Below are 22,488 nucleotides of genomic sequence, written 5' to 3'. Positions count from 1 at the left end.
CCTTTACACAAAATGTTCTTTATTTTCTTTATGCAGATCAGTCAAATCACAAGTTCTAAGGGATGATCCTCTCTGCTTGGATTCATCCAGTGTAGCCAAACAGCCGACACATGTTTCGTCCTGGGTGGAAAACACCCAATGACTTCCTCAGGGCTACAATCACAAGAAAAACAGAGATATATATGTTGTACTTGGTATTTCCCATCTTATTTTCATCTAGTGAGAGATGAAAGACCTAAATTAATAGTATAGGCAAGTGGAGGATAAGATCTATTTATCTCTCAGAAGCACCCAAGTGTATATTGTGAGAAGTTGGCCTGATGTATGATGTCCACAGTTCTGTGGGCACCCTGTATCAGTCCAAACAATCCCTTATGGTGGTGGTTGTAAGTCAACCTTAAAGACAAGCTATCCTAGAGGTAGCATGGACTAAGCAGCCTAAAGGCTTAACTCAAGAGGACATGTGAAGCCAGCTGTTTTACCATATGCAATCCTGTAATATCAAATGAAAGGACACCACACAAGTTATATATTATAAAAATATATGTATTTATTCTCAGAATAATCCCCACTACTCTATATGAGCAATGAAGCACAAGCGTTTAAACAAAAGCACAATATAACATATACAAGTTGCACAGTTGTGGAAGAGGCCGGTGGCCACTCAAACCATATATCAATAAAGTGGTATAACAATCACTAATCGATCAGTGGTAAGGCCTAGGGCCTTGGGAATCGCTGGGACTACACTGGACTAACAGCAGTTAGGACGGGAGTAGCCCGCGGGATTCGGGTGCAGTGCAGAAAGCACACGCATGCACCAATGCAAAGTCAATGGTGCGTAAAAGTTATCGAGTTACAGTTTTAAGAGTCTTCCGACTGGACTAGAAGGACAAAACTTTAGACTTAGACACTAGAGGTGTAAACCACTACAGGAGCACTGGCGTTCAAGAGTTACCTCACCCACAGGAAGCGGGTGCACAGGTGCGAAGATGTGTCGGGTTTCGTCACGAAGATCTAGGGTGCCTGGAGATGAAGATGCTGCAGGCGTCCAGAAGAGAAGTGTCCGGTGCGATCCAAGGGTGGATCGAAGATGTTGGGTACCTGAAAGCAGAGGGGACAGAGTCTGGGTCACTAGCCAGTGACCAGGAAGGAACCAGGAATGAACCAGGCGATGTCGGGCGCAATCAGGTTGATGTCGTGAAGCTTGTCTCCACTGCCACGTGGACTCTGGGGCACCCAGGATGTCCTGGAGTGGATCACGAGCTTTCCCACAAAGGCTCTCGCTGTCGACGGTGTTGGCTTCAAGATCGGAGTCAACAGGCCTTGGCAAAGGCAACCCACGCAGGATTCAAAGATGGCTTCTCACTCGGACCAGCAAGGCCTGAGCGGGTGCTCCTTTTCAGGGGAGCGAGGGCCAGTCTGGAGCAACCAAACTAGTAGAGCAAATTCAAAGATTCGTCGGTACTGGGGCCACTAGCCAACGGGCAAGCGACCGGACCAACGCGTCGAGCAGAAAAATGCAAAAGGGCCCCACGCAGCACTCGTCAAGTGTGGAGGGGTGAGCTTCGGTGCAAAAGTTGCTCGGGGATGGAGCTTCTCAAACTCCAATGCACAGCTTCAAGGGAGCCTCGGATGCTGCACGGTCAGCGCTTCGTAGTTTCTCCAAGATGGCCGTTCCCACGCTTCAGGTCGCCTCCATGGGTCTCAGCTCTGCAGGGACTGTGGATCAGGCTGTTAGAAGGCAGGCACGCTGGGTCTTGTTGATCTCTGTTGCTCGAGTTCCGGCGGGAACTGCAACAAAGCAAACGTCGAGGTGCTGGATGGTGCCTGTTTGCACAGGGTGGTCACTCCTTGACCACAAGGGAGATTCTTCAGTCTTCTACGTCGAGTAGGATGTCGAAGGTTCCAGAGTTTCGTTTCATAAGTTTCAGTCAGGATAATCTGATGTGCATCAGCCCAGCTCCTACCTTTATTCCAAATCAAGGGGCTGGGTTACCTGCTAGGTCTCTCCTATGGGTGGGACCCAGGAAGGGGGTGGTTACACCCCTTTCCCTTTGTCCAGTTTGCTGCCAGGACTGGGGCAGGATGGCCCCAGAACCGGTTTGACTGGAATCTGCCCGGGGACACCTTGTGCGCCCCAGGCAGTGTCTAGTTTCTTTCAACCCTCCCTGCTACAATCCACTATCTCCTGTCTGGGGAGGTGTAGCACCTCCCTGTGACAGGAAACCCTTTGTCCAAGCGTCCTCTGCCAATTTTCGGTCAGCAGCAGGAGGCCAGACTCGTGTCTGTGGCAGCAGCATCCATTTTGTGATGCTGGGGCTCTGGTTAGGATTAACCGCATTTTCAGTAAAGTAACATGTCTTCTCCCTCTAGAAGGGTGGAATGCTACCCCCGTCGCCAGAACTGGCGAGGGGGTAGTATTCCAAAGTGTATGACACCAAACACAACATGGTTTTATAAAGCCAAACCAAAGTTAGCATTAACCGCGAGGATTATAATTCACTTAAGAGTATATGGTATGGCAGTATCACTGGAACAGCTGCACGGAAATGGTTCCGACCTCTGCAGACAGGCTCAACTCATGCTAGAGCACCATCTCACATAAAACCAAGCACTCTGCCTCCAGGATTGTTAAGGTCTGCCATAGGAGTGACTTATAGGTATACATGTGTCCAGATATAGGTTTAGATATAGGTATACTATATCTAAGCAAGGGGTGATTACACCACCTTGCCCCAGCTGAGTGATCAGCCAGTTGTGTCAATTTAATACCAGCCAGGGGTGGCAAAAGATATGCTGCAGCCCCTGGTAGGCCTCGGATGCACCTATGCCCTGGGCACCTATAGTGCACTGTACAGGGGCTGATAAGGTGTCCAGTTCCAAATTGGTGATGTACCTAGGGTACATGGAGTCCATTTTAAGGGAGAGCAGTTTGCTTGGGACCCTGATTAGCAGGATCCCAGGCCAACTAAGTTGAAAACCAGCTAAACACAAGGCAAAAAATCTGGGGAAACCATAGTCAGGTATCCACCTTCCTACATAGCCCCCCCCCCCCCCCCAAAACGAAAGGAGATAAGGCTATCCTTGACCAGGTAAGCCTATATTGCCTAAGTGGCCATATAAGGAAGTACCTGCACTAGCAAGGTTACCCCCTATCTCACGGTCCACTAAGCAATCCCTCACCCTAGGGGTATCAGAGGGTCTCCACCATAGGGAATCACTACCTGTGGTGTGCTTTGGCAAAGTAAAAGGCTGGTGTTGAGATGCAGTACTGAAGTGAGGCTCCACTAAATTAGGGCTCAGCTTCATCCAATCCTCTTCCACCATGTGTGCCTTTCTTTCCTTGACTGAGTTGCACTGTGCTCTCAGGGTCAACCTCTGGCTGCCTACAGCTGGAGGCTGGGTCCCTTTGGTTGGCTTACTGGAGGGACAGGTCAGGTTTGGGGCCTTTAGGTCCCAGGTTTGGCTGTGCCCAACAGTTTCCATCTGGGGGAGGTCCCTAACTAGTGGTAAGGGGGATCCCTCAGGAGTTTTTAACCTTTTCACCTTGCTAGGGCTGCTAGCTTTGGTGCCCCTAATCTGCTGATGGGGGTGTTTTATTTGACAGGGGGCCCTTTGGGGCTCACTGACCTCCTTGACCTCTGCAGCCCTGGGCTGGCTGAGGCAGGGTAGAGAGGGGCAGGTTACCTGCTCCAGACTGGGTCCCACCTTGGAAGGGTCCACTGACATCAGGGGCTCTGCCAGGCTAGGCCTGACTACCTCTGGGGCAGTTCCTTCACAAGGGGTAAGATCAGTTCCCTGAGGAGGCTGATCCTTTCCTAATGTCTGGTAGGAGGGAGATTACTCTTCCTCCTCAATGCTCTCTGTTTGTGTGGAGTGATCCATAGTTTCAGGCTTCACAACACATGAATCAGTTTGAGTTTGGGCTGTGGCCATCACAGCCCCACCAACCTTTTCAGGAAGGGACTCAGTTTGGGTATGGGCTGTTACCATAACAGCTTTGCTAACCTTTTCAGGAAGGGATTCTACTGAAGATGGGGCTGAGTCTTGCACAGCCTTACCAACCTTTTCAGGAAGGACATCTTGGATTGGGGCTGTGGCCATCACAGCCCCACTAACCTTTCCATAGGTATACTATATCTAAGCAAGGGGTGATTACACCACCTTGCCCCAGCTGAGCGATCAGCCAGTTGTGTCAATTTAAGTACCAGCCAGGGGTGGCAAAAGATATGCTGCAGCCCCTGGTAGGCCTTGGATGCACCTATGCCCTGGGCACCTATAATGCACTGTACAGGGGCTGATAAGGTGTCCAGTTCCAAATTGGTGATGTACCTAGGGTACATGGAGTCCATTTTAAGGGAGAGCAGATAGCCTGGGGCCCTGATTAGCAGGATCCCAGGCCAACTAAGTCGAAAACCAGCTAAACACAAGGCAAAAAATCTGGGGTAACCATAGTCAGGTATCCACCTTCCTACATATATAATCAAAGAAAAAAAATAAGTGATAGTCCTAGAGAGATAAAGAGTGCAGAAGAACCTAAAGAAATACCCAAAAGACAAAGTGTGTAAGAAGAAAGATCACAAAGAGTTTTCCACTCACCATTTTATTATGTTCTATCAATGAGTGGTAAGCGCTACAGGGAATCTCTATTCAGTAAAAAGACCCATAGCCAAGGTTGCCAAGGACAATATGTCCGTTATAATGCTACATATAAAGACTCAACAGAAATGTTTATAAAGATCTCATCATCATGTCTTGCATTGGTCTTAAACAAATTCTCATAGATTACACACATATATATAATATATATATATATATATATATATATATATATATATATATATATATATATATATGCATATATACCTCCTACTAATATACGTATTCAATTTTCACTCTGACAACCGGCAAAATATATTTTATTTAATTTGCCTAATTTTCTGAAAAATTATACTTATTACACAAATAAAAAATATTTGTTGCATCACCCACCGCTATGGAGCACATGGGGCGTGATTACAAGTTAGGCAGTGCGCTGATCCTGGGTGTGATATGTGGTGCATAATCTCAAGTGGCTTGGTGTTCCCACATTTGGTTTTCCCAAGTACAGGAAAACTGGAAATTAATTTTCCGGCTGCTAATTCGAGCAGTCAAATTGCATAAGGCTTTGGCTGCAACAGAATCCAGAGATTATCCCACGCTCCACCCCATGTTACCATCCATAACCCCCTGTCCCCCCCAACCCACACAGAAGTCCCCTCACACATTTGCCAATTGCTCAGAGCAGATGCTAAATATGTATGTTAAGCCCTTGGAAAATGAATACTTTGTGGACTGTTGCACAGTAATTCTGTGCCCGCACCATTGTTCCCCATTCTCAGGGGGTTAACTCCTATTTGCATGGCACTGGTTGGGTGTCACTGCTCAGTAATAGAAAATACTTGTGTGGGGTTTGCACCCGCCACCAGTGTGCGACTCATAATCACGTCCTTTTTATACTACTGAAACCAGTGGATGTATCTTAGTTACGTGTATTCAAGTAATCTTTCACTTGCTGCAAGTAAAATTATGTGCCTCTGCCATTCACTCTATCAATAAGGCAAATGTTCATCCAGTGACTGGCCTTAGGCCTCTTGATATGCTGCAATCTCTTCCACCTGAATGGCAAAATCTGGTACCTAATCTAGGGGCCCGATGTAGGTCGGTCGGTAACGGACGAAAATCGGTATTTTCGGCCGTTTCCGACCGGTATTCAGTAATCGGTATGTAGGGACACATTATTTTACAGATTCGGTAAATTTACCGATCGGTACATTTACCGAATCTGTAAAATACCGATTCGGTATTCATACCTATTCGGTATCATTGATATGTAGGTGGGACTCTTCTGAGTCCCACAAGCCTTACAGAATCGGTATTTTACCATGAAATCCAACTTCATGGTAAAAAACCGATTCCGGTGTGCATGCACATGTGTGCATGCACACCTGTGCCATATGACAGGCAGACCTGCCCTTAGGGCAGGTATGCCTGCCACATGGCCCCCGAATCTTTTTTGGGGGTGCTAGAGGGTGTCAAAGTGACACCCCCTGCACCCTTGTGTCAATCGGTATTTACCGATTCGGTAAATACAGACCGGTAATGGCCCATTCATTCCTATGGGCTTCAAAGCCCATAGGAATGAATGGGCCATTACCGATCGGTATTTACCGAATCGGTAAATACCGATTTTTACCGATTCGGTAGCAGGAACATCTGGATGTTCCTACATCTCAACCCCTTAGATTTACCGATTTTTAATTACCGAATCGGTATGATTCGGTAATTTAAAATCGGTAAATCTATTTTACCTACATCTGGGCCCTAGTCCCTAGAGCTCTGGCCTACTCCAAGTACAGCGCTTTAGATATCGAGTCACCTCCACAGAAAAACAGAGTTACATATTTACAATGGATGTGACGGAGCATGGCGTTAGCCTTCTTGGCTTAAAGCCGCGCTCCGCCACTTCTGAAACGCAGGGCTGCACCATATTTACAACAATGTGGTGCAGGCCTGCGTTTCCCCTGCGCTGGCACTAAATTTAGCTGCCTAATGCCAATGCAGGCACCCTTCTACCATAGTGTAAGGACATCTATGTTGCATGGGGAAGATTGTTTATGTGCAGGACGGTGTCCCTTCCAGCACGTTTGTCTAGAAAGAAGAAATAAAGTTAAAGTAATCTAAATGTGGTCAATTATAAATGTAAGATAAAACTATAGATTTAGAATTTCTAATGTTTGTGTAGTTTAAGTATAGTTTGTATAGAAAGAATACATGCATTTTTTCTAACTATAATTGAACTGTGGGGCATATTATCAACAAATAGCGATATTTATCGCTAAGTAGGGTTAGAGACAATTTTTTTATCGCTAAGTATCGCTAAGCATCGCCTATTTTTATCGCTTAGGAACCTTGCTATCATCAAGGTTTATCTCCTAAGTGATAAAAATCGGCCGAAATGCATGAATATCGCTGAAAAGTCAGCGATATTCATGCATTATCGAGCTAATGCTCTTAGCCATGTTATCCACCTCCCTTTGGATAACATGGCTAAGAACTGCTCAGGGGCAGGTGTTAGCTTTTGGAGATATTCGTGCTTAGCGCGAATATCTCCAAAAGTTGATAATAGGAGATAGCGATGTTAGAGACTGTTTCCAGTCGCTAACATCTTGGCACGCCCACTTTGCATGTCATTAGTGATAAATATCACTGACATGCAAAGTGGGGCCCAAGATGGTCGCTATCTCCTACTAGCTGTCGCTAACTGGTGTTAGCGGCAGCTTGGTAATAGGGAGATAATTTTATCTCCGCTTTCTTGGCTTTTAAAGCCAAAAAAGCGGAGATAAACCCCCTTGATAATATGCCCCTGTAACCTTTGTTTTTTTCGTTAAATTTCAATGTTTAAAAAAAAATATGGAGTTTCTTAATGTGGAGTGTCAATCAGTAGAGTGGAGGAGAGTGTCATACAGGGGCGTGTCTTTGAGTGTCATAGAGTGTTGTTCTTTGGAGTCTTGCAGGATAGAGTGGAGTAGAGAGTTGTATAGTAGAGTGTACAGGGATAGAGTGGCGAGAGTCTAACAGAGTAGAATAGAGTGTAGTATCGGTTTTAAGAGTGGAGTAACGTAGAGTATAGAAGAGTGTTATACAGTGGACAGGTGTAGACTGGAGTGTGGAACATTGGTGTAGAATGGGGTAAAGTATTGTATAGTGGAGTAAAGAGAATTGGAGTTGCAGCAGATAGAGTGGAGTAAAGTATAATAGAGTGGAGTGCTATGTTGTAGAGTAGAGTGGCATGGAGAGGAGTAGAGAAGTCTGTAATAGCATACAGTGGAGTAAAGTGTGATAACATTTAGTGGTGTGTCATACAGTGGAGTGGTCTGGAGTGTCATAGAGTGGAGTAGTGGAGTGGTGGAGTAGAACAGAGTGCCGCAGAGTGGATTAGAGTGTTCTACTGTGGAGTGGGGTGTAGTAGACTACAGTGTGGTACAGTGGTAGTGTGGAGTAGTGTAAAATGGAGTAGTGTGTCATAGAGTCTAGTTCCCTAAAGTGGGTTGCAGTGGCATAGAGAGAGTTGTGTAGAATATTGTACAGTGGAGTAGAGTGTCATACAGTAAAATGCAGTAAACTAGAGTTCCATATACTCGCATAGGCTAGAGTACACTATTGTACAGTGGAGGGCTATGGAGTGGAGTATTGTGTGGTACAGTGGAGGGGCTTAGAGTGTTGTTGAGTTGTGTAGCGTGGAGTGACGTACTGTGGAATAGTGAAGTGCAGTGGAGTAGTGTGTCATAGAGTAGAGTGGAGTAAAGTGGGGTGTAGTGGTATAGAGGGAGTTGTGTAGTATGTTCTAGAGTAGAGTGCAGTGTCATAGAGTGGCATACACTGAAGTGTCATACGATGTCATAGAGTGGAGTAGTGTGTTGTATAATGGAGTGCATAATGGAGTGTAGAGTGTCATACAGTGGCACAGAGAGTAGTAGAGTGGAGTTGTATACAGTAGAATAGAGTGTAACAAATTGGAACAGCATAGAGTGGAGAGCTGTACAGTGGGACGCATTGAGGTAAAGTGTTGTAGAGTGGAGAACAGTGGAGTACAGTGGCATAGAGTAAAGCAGCGTGCTACAGACTCTCATTGACAGGAGTACATTGTTGTGCAGGGGAGTGCTATAGAGTGGAATACAGTTTGGTACAGTGGATGGGGGTACACTGTTGATGAGTGGAGTACAGTGTCTTGAGCATAGTGCAGTGTAGTAGGGTGGAGTAGAGTTGGATACCATAAAGTGGCGTACACTGGAATGGCATTGAGTGGAGTGGCAGAGAGTTGAGTAGCATACAGTAGATTGGAGTAGAGTGGAGTGACATACAGTGGAGTGGTATACAGTGGAGTGACGTAGAGCGAACTGGCGTAGAGCAGAGTGGCATCAAATGGAGTGGTATTGACTGGAGTGGCTTAGAGTGGAGGGGTGTAGGGTGGAGTAGCGTACAATGGAGTTATGTAAAGTGGAGTGGTGTAGATTGGAGTGACGTGCAGTTGAATAGCTACAGTGGAGTGGCGTACAAGGGGTGGCACAGAGTTGAGTGTCATACAGTGGAATAGCATACAGTAGAGTAGTGTACACAGAAATAGCACAGAGTGGAGTAGCGTAGAGTGGAGTGGCGTACACTGGGGTGGCATAGAGTAGAGAGGCGTAAACTGTAATAGCATAGAGTGGCATGGCATAGAGTGGCGTAGAGTGGAGTGGCATAGAGTGGAGTGGCATAGAGTGGAGTGACATACCGTAGAGTAGCGTATAGTGAAATAGCATACAGTGGCGTGACATACAATGGAGTGGCATACAGTGGAGTAGCATAGAGTAGAGTAACGTACAGTGGAGTGGAGTGGCGTGGACTGGAGTTGCGTAGAGTGATGTGGGATAAAGTGGAATAGCGTAGAGTGGATAGTATAGAGCAGAGTGGTTAGACTAGCATATAGTGGAGTGGCGTAGAGTGGAGTGACATAGAGTGGAGTAGCATAGAGTGGAATAGCATAGAGTGGAGATGCATATAGTGGAGTTACATACAGTGCAATAGTGTGGAGTGGAGTGGCAGAGAGTGAAGTGGCATACACTGAAGTGGCATAAACAGTAACGCTGTATAATGGAGTGGCGTACAGTGGAATAGCATAAAATGGAGTTGTGTAGAGTGCAGTGCTGTAGAGTAGAGTGTGGTAAAGTGGAGTGGAGCGGTGTACAATGGAGTGACTTTGAGTGGAATAGCATACAGAAGAGTGGCGTGGAGTGGTGGAGAGTGAACTGAGGTACCGTGTAGTGGCGTATTGTGGAGTGGTGTACAGTGGCATAGCGTACACTGGAGTGGGATACAGTGAAGAGGCATAGAGTGGAGTGGCCTAAAGTGGAATAGCATAGAGTGGAGTGGCCTTCAGTGTTAAGGGGAACAGGGGAGTGGCATATAGTGGAATAGCGTAGACTGGAGTAGAATTGATTGGAGTGGCTTATAGTGGAGTGGCAAAGAGTGGATTAGCATACAGTGGAGTGGCTTACAATGGAGTGGTGTAGAGTTGAGTGGTGTGGTGTAGACCGGAAAACCATAGAGTGGAATTTTGTAGAGTGGATCGGGGTAGAGTGTAGTGGGGTTGACTGTATTTGGATTTAGTGTAATAGCGTACAGTGGAGTTTCGTGGAGTGGCGTACAATGGAACAGCATCAAGGGTAGTGGCATAGAGTGGAGTGAAATAGAGAGGAATATACAATAAAAATGATGGATGGGATGCTTGAATTAATCTCAGGTAGGGCCACATCCCAATCCATCCCAAACTCCCAAGCCAGGTCCTCCCTGAACCAGAAAACAAGCAACCCAGGACCGGTTTTCCCCTAGTTATTGGATCATCAGCTGGGCACAGCTGGTTTCAGTGACACAGTGTGCATGGGACCTACGTCTGGGTATACCCACCTTACTTTGGGCAACACACTAAAGTATATAAATAAGTTATGGATGGAATGCTTGAATTAAGTTCCGCCACTGGTAATTATTTGGGGCTGCATCCTAATCCATCGTTATTTTGCACACCAAGTCACATCAGTTTAGACTCAGCTATATGCATATCACTCTTGACCCTGCTCCGATCGGAACAGACCAGCATGAACTGCCAAGCCAGAACACAAGCAACTCAGGACAGATTTTGTACTAGTTATGGCCTCATCAGTCGGACACAGCTTGGTTCCAATGACACAGTGTGCACGGGAACCATGTCTGGTTGGCTTGTGTTCTGGTTCAGGGAAGACCTGGCTTGGCCTTGCCAACACTTGTTTCTTGATAAAACAGCATCACTTTATCATGTCAAACAAACTTTTAAATTTAGACTGTAATCCCAACCTTATCAGTTACAAAATTCTAAAATGGTATCAGGTCAAATATAAGAGACTCATTAAAGCAAGGCTGCCATTTCAATTGAGTTACCTAACGTTTTATAAAGACATGGGTATGTGAGCCATTCTGACATCTATGTTGGTGTGGCTATGATGGCCCTTCTGACATTTGAAGCAAGATGAGCCTTAGGAGAAGATTGAACATTCAATCCCAGCGTTGGTGTGCTCCTGGAAAACCACAGAGAATGTTGATTTTTATTCTTCCACACACCTATAGTGAACCAGAGAATGAAGAAAGTATGTGTGGACAGAACCGGGCAATGTTCAGAGGATCATTCAATTAGGTGCGGGTGAAATTGCATTTTTCCCCTGAAAATATGTGAAATATCAGAAAAATTATGTGACTAAATGGGTACATTATGCAAACTACACTTTAGGGTATACCGTGTGAAAATTGAAAGCGAAGGCATACTTTGCATTCAAATGTCACTTGACATAACAGCATGGGTACAGGATCTAGGAGAAAATGTTTCTCGGTAAAGTTTTCTTTTCTATTGAAACCTATCTCCTACTAGACATTTCTTTCTCAAACCATTCCCGTGCAGCAAAAAATGTGTCAAATTCCTAATTTTCAACATTTTGCGTAATTTCCTTAACACTAAATGGTGTGAATTATACAAAATGATGCAGGTGTAATGAAAAGTTGGCACTGGCCTAAAGAAAATACACTCAACGTGATTCTATAGTGGCTTGGTGGCCAGTGCAGCAGACGAGCCCCATAACAAGACATTACCATTGTACACACATGTGGACGTGATACCTTGCCAAGATAGCAACCAAGAAATATCTTGGGTCTGCAGAATTACATTTGGAGAAAGCTCTGTACTGTAGTAAGTTGGTCTTGATTTTGACCTTAGTACCACCACACAGTGCAGAAGGACACCTTCACCTCAGGCAAAGGGAGCAATAGGAAAGTCACCAAAAATAATCAGTTGGTCTTGGTTCAGCTGCCTAGCTTATTCAGTCATACAAACCCATTGCATAGTGGTGGTCAGTTGCATCCAACTTCACACAATGATGTAAATGGCAGTTCTAGAGAAAAAGTAATGCATTTAAAGGTTGGTGAGGATTCAACTGTTTGTGAATACATCTCCGAACATCCAAGGTTCATTGGCTTCTTGAAGCACGCAAGCTAGTTAATGTTTCTTTAAATCTTTTTATTTCCATTTTTTCGTATACGGCACCAAGAACACCCCCACAATGCGGAGTTTCAAGCATAATACAGGTTACGCAGTACAATTCCCAGCCAGGTGACTCTGGTGAATGTTTTTAGGAGTGCATGGAAGGAATGTAGGAACTAAGAAACCACCTGCTAAGATATCATGGAAAAGACCAGGAGCACACCTGGATCACGTCATGGCCTCTGCAAGTCCTTCTTTTATCTTTCTTGTCAACATTTGAAGAATATATTGAACTGGGGGTGGGGTTTCCTCACCAGTGCTAGTTTTTCATCTATTATTCTTTTATAGGATGAAGGCATATGTAGACATCCCAGGATAGTGACTCCTTTATATTTATCTGCTACTCACCCGTCTGATGATGGTGCGCTTTTGAAGACCAGGCATCTGCAAAGCTTGCCATGGCACACGCCACCATAACCGGCTTTGAGGCTATAGTATAAATAGAGAGTTATTCAAATGGACAATAATTCAGTCTGGTCCTTTAAAAACGAGGAGCGCCACATGAATGACTGAGCTTTCCTGATCCATTCTTAACATCCTTGAAGTGCGAATGTCCGTTTTCCATTTCAACCCACTCCCACCTTTGAGCAGTAGTCTGCAGTGGCGGCCGGCATGGCTCGTGGGTGGGGGCTGACGCGGGTGTCGCTGGGGGAGGGGGTCACGAATGCGGGAGGGAGTGAGCACAACAAACAAAAAATAACTTACCTTGCCGCCGGGTCCTACATCTCTGCTCCTTCTCGCCTTCCTCCGACTTCAGGAACAGAAAGAAGGCAGCCAGGCTCCCTCCCCTAAGCCAATCACAATGCTGCAATGCAGTGTTGTGATTGGCCTGAGTGCCGTGACACGGCGCTCAGCCAGGGGCTGTAGGGATGGGGATGTTCTCCATGCAGGCTATAATGCAGCCTGCATTGAGAATGGGGAAAGTGTGCATGACTGGTTTGGCAGTTCCGAGAGGGCCAACCAAACAGTCACTGCGCACTTAGTAGTGGGCAAACTAGTCCTCCACTGCCCTGCTCCAAGAGCAGAGCAACCCCGCCTGCAAAGCAGCACAAACTTAAAATGATAACAACACAAAGTTATTATCATTTTATATTTTTGCTTGTCGCACTGCTTGAAAGCAGTGGGGCGGCGCTCCTCCGCCATAGCGGAGGAGCCGCCACTGGTAATCTGCTTCCTTTTTTTGCTGTATTGTCTGGTGAACTCACAGTTATGCCCTTGTGGTTCGTTAACAGATTGGTCTCCTGAGACCACACATCCTCTTCATGGCTTCACCGCTGCACGCGTCAGACATATTGACTTGTAAGTCACACACAACAAGCCTTGCCCCTGTTGCCTGGATCGGGTTCTTCCATTCCTTTAGTTGCTTCTAAGTCTCCTTCTGTTTCCTTGACAAAACAATAATTGATTCTTTTGCCTGATTGTTTTAGGAAATAACATTGTGTCACAGCTGTTTTGCAATTGTGCATCTGCTTAGGCGCCAGGACCATTTTTCCAGCGACAAGACAGAAAGTGGGAGCGACAGCCGCAATTAAAAGATTGATTTTTTCATTATAAGGTGATCAATCTTGTTGATGGATAGATAGGCTTCTTTCTAATGAGATAGCATCTTTAATTACTCTTCAGCACATGGCAGGGCGGAGAGAGGTCATACCAGGGAAAGTTGAACTTGCACAATCACCTTTAAGTTCCAAACTCACTAAAGTCTTTTTCTTAGCAGCAGCTTGGCTGGAGGCAAAGGTCTGCTTGAAAAATTCAGAATATGCTATTATGGGTTCCTAGGATATCTCTGTAGGGTGTCTGATGGCACACGCCGCCATCAATGCTCGTGACATAGTGAGACATTAGCATGTTTATTCATCTAAATAGTGCAGATAACCACATCTTTATTGGAAATGGAGATACATATATAACAAGGATGGTTGTTGTCCATTCTCTCGGTAGGACAGAGGAACAGCAAATATATGGCTATCTGTGTGAATAAATTACTTAATTTTACAAGCCAAAAACTTCTGTGGCTCGAGATCATGATTTCCCAAGATAGACCATTAATGTGGACCTGGTCTGTTTCTTTCTGTTTTCCTGTCACATGGTCCTGTTAGTGATGATAGCATTTGATAGAGATGTAAAAACGTAATGTATTGTTGTGACTGTGAAACTATTCCTCGCTCCCGTGTAAACTGGCCAGCATGTTTTTGGTTCCAGTTGATAATGCCTCCACTGTAACTTCTTGATGTGCCTCCACTGTAACTTCTTGATGTTATAAAGTTGACAAACGTTAGCATAACTTTATCAGATGACACCCTGTCATTGGGTATCCTACAGTGCAGTCCAGCCCTTCACTCCCCAATCTATTATTAGCTAGAACTATGGCCCATTTGGTTCAGATGGAATAAAGCAAGGCTACAAGTCCAGAGCAGATTGGACTGTTAAGCACAAGCCCAGAAATAAAACATGGAGCCCCAGAAAATGGAGTCGTCTTGCAACCTTAATGTAACATTTGGACTGGTCTCTCGGGTAGGTTTATGGCTCTTCGAAACATAACTTATTTGCGATGTATTGATAGAAACCTAAAAAAGACAAGAGGAGCACTATTGAAAAGTAGAGGCAAAATCTATATTTTACACTTGACGAAGACTCTCTTCCACCACAGCAGGCCAAAGATGCTCTTGGTTCTAAGCTGCTCAAAGACTTTCAAAATCCCCACAATCCCTTTGAGATGTTGAGCTTTGTCACCAAATCTGCATAGTTTTAGAGAACTGCTGAGCAATTTTTGCTCTTTCTCACCTCCTCTCAGCCAACTGCTTTTTTTCCCAAAGAGTTGGTGAACTGAGGAAATGCTAAACATTTTTTATCCATCTATCAAGGAACCAGGGAATATGTGTCAGTTTACACTAATCCAAATTATAAGTGGATGCCACCTGCATATGCCCCATCAAAAAACCATCTGAAGTGGGTGGGTAGCATCGCTTCTCTTCTTGTCTCATATATTGCTATCATATCGCTATCTGCAGTGTTATGTTGTGGAAAGAAAAAAAAGGTGCAGGGACTCACATGTTTTTTTCTTAGGACCCCCTCCCTCCCCGCTGCTACTGACGAGTCTTGGGGGGCTACACAACATCCTTTAACTTTAGTCTTGAATGGGTCAAACAGGAAATCGGAAAATTTCAAACCGGGTAGCATAATGGTAGCCTGTCAGATTTAGTGGATGTTTTTCCTTAGTCCTGGTTTCCACTGTCTGTTATTTGAAGAAGCCTGTTTGGTTGCTACAGACTCTGCCAGTAAATATACGCATTCAGCCTGTGTTGCTTTAAGGGATGAGGTTGTACTCGGTTTCACAATATAATTAGAAAGAGCGACACCCTGCCAGAGTGGATTCCTGAGGTCCTCTAGGGATCCTCACATATTATAAAGGGAGCAATCTAGATAATGCATCAGAGCCAAAGACATCGAATGTATATGGATCAGTCAGTACTTTTTATAGAATATATATATTTATTTGTCTTTATACAATCTGACATTTCTAAAAAAACATTCAATAAATAGATACACAATATTCAAAAGATGGAGTCAGTGTGAATTTTTCGTATAACATAAAGAACAGGATATGTTTACACTATTCAAGGTTCCATTCACTCCAGGGAAATTCTAGGGACTCAAACAAGCATTCATACCTTCAGGGGATCACTCAACCTCACATACAATAAAACAATTTATCAGGAAGTAACTGACATAGCCTGCAACTAATGGATGGGATTATAGTTGCATGAACGGGGGCGTAGCGGGGAGCAGGCAGATAAGATGTGAAATGTTGTCCGCAAGGACTCAAATACTGCCGTTCTTCACTTCTCACAGCCTTCTCTCTGAATCAAAAAACAAGCTTTGTGATGTAAAGGGAGCACAATTCCTCTTTGCTGGGGCATAGGGGCATATTATCAAGCACAGCGTTAAAATGATCGCCGTTTTAGCGACAGAAAACTGCCGCTAAAGCGGCAATAATGGGCTTGATAATATGCCCTTGAAAATTCCAATAGAAGCCCATGTTCACATCAGAACATGGGCTTCTATTGGAATTCTCAAGGGCGTATTATCAAGTCCATTATCGCCGCTCTAGCTGGAGTTTTCTGCCGCTAAAACAGCGATAATTTTAACGCAGTTTCTTGCTAATATGCCCCTTAATTTGTAAAACAATATGTGCTGAACCCAAAGTATTGCTCAGAAGCTACAAAGGGCGCTACGAATATCAGGGCTGCTGAAAACCGAGGTTGTCAAGTTTTCCTTCCATCTCAGCCCTCTTTCACCCACCACCATACATTCCATGTCACGTTTTCGCACTCTTGCAGATTATTTTCTTATCTGTGCGTTTTCCCTTTGTCGCTGTTTTTCTGTCTTACTGAAAGTCAGCTGAGGAAAAATATGTCTAAAAAATCTGTGCCAGTGGGCCCCACCTGCTAACGACTCCTCAAATTAAGCACTGCTCCTTCTTGCTGGTGTGTGGGGTGAGGTAGAAGAAGGGACAAATAAAATACAGGTGTTCTACCAGGCTCCAAAGGTTGGTAGAGAGAGACATAAGGAAATCAACCAGCTCATCTCTGTTTCTGAAATAAATGTGAGACATGCGGGGGTGTCAAATGTAAATCAGAACCTGCATTTTAAGGCCAGTCTGACCGTGGAAGAGTCTGAAAATCACTCATGGTCTCTATGGAACAATCTTTCTCTGACCTAGGTCCTGCTCTTCCAAATAATCTAGTTTACGTTAGTGCTTTGAGGGATACAGTTCCCTTCTGGTGGGATGGCACCAAATAATTACAGACCAGTGATGTGAAGTGAAAAAGTCAATTTTAATAGGACAGGTCTTTGTTTACAAACCCTTACAACGTCAATTGCATCTAAAATTCCCAGCCTCACTAATTCATCTGATTTCCTCATATGCTTTAAGCATTAAACTTCCCAGTGCCAAGTCAAATTATTTTAGCCCTCTTAATCGTCCTACAGTCCTCTCGAATTACCTTCCAGGGCCCGTATTATACAAAGAGTCCCGGGGGTGCAACAGACTCTTGTGCAGCCCCCTTCTGTAATACAGATAGCGCTGGCGCACATATAATGCCAGTGCTATCATCGAAGGGCGTTCCCCCTGTGCATGGGGGGTGTGCCCCATGCAAATGAGGGAATTTCTTTGACTATAAGGTGCACCCCCTGATGGAAGCCCTTTGGATGTCTTTGGGTGCCGAGGTGACGTGCGGCAGTCGGATGCTCTGTATGCATCCTGTAAAGAAGGAGGAAATCCACTTGAGGGCTTCTTCCTGTGTGCCTATGTTATAGAGTCTGTTGATGAGAGTGTTGTGGGAGATAGTGTTGAATGCCGTGGAGAGGTCGAGGAGGATCAGGGCCACAGTTTATCTGTGGTCGAGGAGTGTTCTATGTCGTCTGTGGCTGCAATCAGCGTGGTCTTGGTGCTGTGATTGGCACAGAATCTTGACTGTCAGGTGTCCAGTGGGTGGTTTTGTTCCAGGAATTCTGTAAGCTGCTGGTTGAAGGCTTTCTCTAGGACTTTGGCCACGTAGGGGAGCAGGAAGATCGTCCGATAATTTTTTCAGATTGCTGGGGTCGGCACAAGTTGTCTTTAGGAGGGGTCTGACGTCTGCGTGTTTCCGTCTGTCCGGGAAGACTCCTGTGGAGATGGAGGTGTTGAGGATGCTGGTGAGTTGCCTGCTGATTGGGTACGCTGCAATGTTGTAGAGGAGGTGGGAGCAGAGGTGGGTGGATGGAAGACATTATGGCTGAGGTGGACAGGCGTGCCAGCCAGTCCCAAGAAAAGAAAATGATATTGTTTAGTATCGGTTTACTTTTCTGTGAATGACTGATGAGTGAGGCAATGCTCCTTGCCCATTAGGGAGGTGCTGCCCCTGGCTGTAAGCCATGAGCTGCTGGTTGTGCTGGGGGAGTTAGTGCACAGTACATGGCCAAAGGCCAGGTAACAAGTGCACCTCCACTGGCCATGGTCACAGGCCATGTATTTTGTTTAATGCGAACAGATGGACTGATCATTGGTCATAACCAAAGTGAATCATTACAAAGCTCAAGAAATTCACAGGAAACCTATTTTAATTTCATGTCAAGGGTCATCATGCTTGTTTATTAAGATTACTTCAAAATCCACAATAATAAAATGCTAACAAATAACTTTCAATAAAACGTCAGTCATCTTTCCGCTGTGCTTTCATCCTAAAGCAAACAAATCCATTTATAGACTTTAAAACTTCATCATAGGTCTCATTCTTGGCTGACCTTTAGTGCAGCTAAAAATTAATATAGTTTCAAATTTTAGCGCCAGCCCATTGCCTGGTAAATCTCTTTATTAGCATGAATATGCCATAGTACATCAAACTAAACAATACAGTAATAACTACAATAATAAAAAAGATCTTTAAACACAAACAGCAGCACCGTTACCATTTACTATTGCCTGGTAAATTATGCGCCTATGTGCCTGACCAAATAACCACACTGTGCATAGAGCTGTCTCCCCTGTCTACAGCATAAAAATGATCTAATTCCCAAGGGGTGCAGACCGTTTTACTTCCCATTGGCTAGCAGTAGAAGCTGTTTGGCCCCGATTCAGTACGAACCCCATAGAGAATTAGGTCAAAATTAAAATATTATTGGAAGGTAGATGGGAAGCACATAGAAACGGTCATTTTAATGTGTATTTGATGCTCAGAAATGCATAATGCAGCCACAGGGACAACGTTAGACCAGCACAATGACTTGTCGCCATCTTTTTTTATTCTGTGCAGATTCTACGTCCATCGAAAGTATGGAAGCAGTGCTCAGCCTGCAGGACCATCTTCACGAGGCCCTCCTGGACTACGAGCAGGAACACCACATGGAGGATGCCCACCGAGGGGGCAGGCTCCTCATGACACTTCCACTTCTGCGCCAGACCGCCGACGAGGCTGTCCGCGGATTTTGCCAAATCCGGATTGAGGGGAGGGTACCCATGCACAAACTGTTCCTGGAGATGCTCGAAGCCAAAATTTGACTTTTGTGGTTGTAAGAAAAGGGATGGGGAATGAGGTGAGCAATAGTCACCCCCAAGACAATATGCCCCTCATTCTGGACCTGTAGATGGAGAAAAACAGCACCAAATGCTATAAAAGGTGAATTTTCTCCAGGACTTTCACTCCAATCTATTGACCATCACAACTGGAAGTCATTCGCTGAAAATATTATGTACATTTTTTGATCTACAGAACATGCAATGCCATAGATCATCACTTGAAGCTCAATCGCGTCAGATGGCTTACACTGAGTTAGAACACTGGAATGTTGTGAGCACCATTGAAGACTGTAGATTGACAGAGGCCTACTGGGTCAACATTCCAATGTTTTTCTTTCTGTTCCTCCTTGATTCATTGTGAACATTCTGCCATCAATGGGTGGAATGTTGTAAAAGCATTCTTTTTATATATGTATTTATTATTTATTGGATTTTTGTATAGAGTTGTCCTGATCCAAGGCAAGTGTGTCAGAATGCGTAACATAGTGGAGAAAACAGTTTAAGAAACCACACATCATACGGTAAAAAGAACAAAGTATTCACAAATATAATGAGTGTAACTGAAGGGGTGACAGATATGATAGGTCAGGTTCATCTACAACCAATGTTAGATACATAGAGCAAGAGCTCTTGTCAGCCGGTCTAGAGTAAATCAAAGGAGCTGGCTATGTCCCTTTGCCGTGGGAAATATCTAGGGTCTCATTAATGAGTTTTTGCCGTAGGGTAGCACCGCAGGCCTTCCTGCTGTGGTGCCCTTTGGCAAAAAAAAATGGCAGGAGTGCACCATGTCTATCAGATACGTGCATTCCTGTCCTTTTTCCCTGCACTGGCACACAGTGGGCTGCCGTGCGCCAACGCAGGCACCTTTGCACCATGGTGCAAGGGTGCCTGCGTTGCGGGGTTAATTATTTTTGTGCAGGAGGGGAAACCTTCCAGCACTGAAACAATCACAAGTGGCTTTTTCCGCTTTCTACGTGTGCTGCAGGATACAGTACACATAGAAAGAGGGAAAATGAGAAGAAATAATGATATAGGGGAGGTGTACGTTTTTGGCGCTGCCTCGGGGTTACCATTTCTTGTAAATCTGGGGCATTGTCAAAAAGTCACAGATGTTGCTGGGAACGCCCCTCTGCAACACCTATTGCACGCCCCTTTCATGCAGAAAACTGTGTTAAAGGGAGCAATATTTACAAGGCAGCATTAGGCCAAAAAAGGTGGCTTACTCCTGCCTGGTGGTAAATATGGAGCAGGCTCCTGCGCCACCGGAGCGTCACAAAAAGTGACGCACCAGCGGCGCAAGAGGCTTATAAATAAGCGCCCTAGTCATTAAATGCACTCTCTTGTTATAAGCCTTTGCGTGGGCCCGTAACTTGGGGAAAAAAGGACTCAATACTACCATAGCCAAAGGCAGTGGCTTATAATGCTATGTAACATAATGTAATGTGATCTCTTAACTAAAGTATTTTCCTGTACTGCATTAGCAAAGTTGTTTTATGACCTAAATTGACTAAAGTAGAATAGCCCCACACAATAGTAAAGTACACAATCACATTATCGATCATCTGAAATATATATATATTTTTGTCAAATTGAAATGGAATTTGGTGCTTAAACACATATTTATTTTAGTGTGGCAATCAGTGTTGTCACCAAGACTTCTCAGCCAAGAATTAACTGTGTAAAGTTTGATTCAGTTTTGTATCTTTTGTTCCCTGAATGTTAATGGACTGAACCATAAAGAAGAAGCCCCCACCCCGGAAGCAGTGCATGGTGGGCTGAAATGTGAAACACATTTTATAAATTCGGAGCCTGAGTATTGACATATAGGTACAAAGTCTTGATGTCCAGACCAGCAGCTCCATGTAAAGGTCTTGCAGTTGACTGTCCATACATCCTTCTGTGCCACAAGCTCGGTTCCCCAATTCACAGAGTGCAGTATGTGTGGTTGATTTCAACATATGATGTTCTGATAAGACAACAGTCTGTGATCAAAAGATATCATTTTGCAGATGAGAAATAAAGGGGTTGATATCTTGCAAATCCATCTAGTCCCCTGTAAATTGCTAACACTAACAATATTAACTGTACCTTCTGCTCATGATTCAAGCGTTGAAGCATTTTTAGAAAACGTTCTAACACTTTGACTCCCTTTGAGCCATTCCTCTTTTTTACCTTTCAACAAATAAATAGCTGGGCTGACCTTCAGAGAAATGTTGTTTCATTCACTGTATTTCACTGTAAAAGACACAACCCTCAGGATAGCCTATAAAGTCTAACGTGATTAATGCATATTAGAACATTGGAACGTTGAGTGCTCCGTTGAAGACTATGGAGTGCTCCGGGCTTCTAATGGCTGTCTGAGGTCCGGAGCATCAACAGTCCAACGTTTGTTCACAGCTGGTGCTGTGTTTCAACCCCCTCGGCTCCGTGAGGCCTTTGTTTTACAAATGAGAACATTCTGCCCTCTAGGGTCAGAATGGTCTAATAGCCTCAGAGTCCTCAGTAGCCGGCTCTACCGGCCATTAAAGGCCCTGCTCCCTTGTTAAAGGCCCTCACTTTCAGCTTGGGCCTTTAACGCTGGAGTGGGCATTTAATGTCCAGTAGAGCCCAGTACAGAAGGCTCTAAGGCCATAATAGCCAATTTGGAAACAAACAAATGCGAGTCAACTGCAGTTTCAACAGGCCAGACCTTCCACCCTAAACCATTTGGAGCACAAAAATGCTAAAATCCATACATTAGCTTGTTATTTGTATACAGCTTTTTGTCAGTACTAGTGTCTAAAAGCAGCAACGCATGACTACCAATGCACCTAACTGGTACTAGTTAATGAGCAGGTGCCCAGATTTTCTCACAAGAAAGCATGTGGGAAGGCCTTGAAGAACTTTTAATGAAGGCTCAGGCAGATGGGGAATACACTATTTTCTAACATTCTTGCTTCGTGGTGCTATTTCTCAGAATGAGGCTACGTTTAGTACACAGTGCAGAAAATGTGCAATTGTACAACACAATATAAAATGGCTGCAGTGCATGAGATATGCATGTAACTTAGCAGGCATAATATGATTTTAGTGGTCTGTATACAGGTAAACAATGTATATAGCAATTCAGTAATACAATGTAACAGTATATGTTAAGGCACACTTGGGCATTACCATTTTTGCAATACATGTGATGGTATTAAGGCACAGATATAAGTAAACCTATGTTCGCATGTTAAAAAGTCCCACTATCAACTTTTCTCACCATGTGCAGGATTTTCTTACACTGCCTCTGGAACTTGTG

The 22,488-nt window shown here is 44.6% G+C and overlaps 1 protein-coding gene across 4 annotated transcripts in view; it reads left to right on the top strand.

Annotated features, from left to right (window-relative positions):
* The window catches only part of LOC144782867 (estrogen-related receptor gamma-like), a 147,985-nt gene extending 128,416 nt beyond the window's left edge, over positions 1–19,569 (top strand). For all 4 annotated transcript variants that reach the window (XM_078662125.1, XM_078662126.1, XM_078662127.1 and 1 more), the window contains one exon: positions 18,943–19,569. In XM_078662125.1, the coding sequence (XP_078518251.1) occupies positions 18,943–19,187 (245 nt within the window). In that variant the 3' untranslated portion in view covers positions 19,188–19,569. The remainder of the gene's footprint in view (positions 1–18,942) is intronic.
* The last annotated feature ends 2,919 nt before the right edge of the window (positions 19,570–22,488 follow it).

The sequence above is a fragment of the Lissotriton helveticus genome, chromosome 9, assembly GCF_964261635.1.
Source record: "Lissotriton helveticus chromosome 9, aLisHel1.1, whole genome shotgun sequence".
Classification (NCBI taxonomy): Eukaryota; Metazoa; Chordata; class Amphibia; order Caudata; family Salamandridae; genus Lissotriton; species Lissotriton helveticus.
Note: the sequence above shows the minus strand (reverse complement) of the source record. Positions and strands in the feature narration are given on the sequence as shown.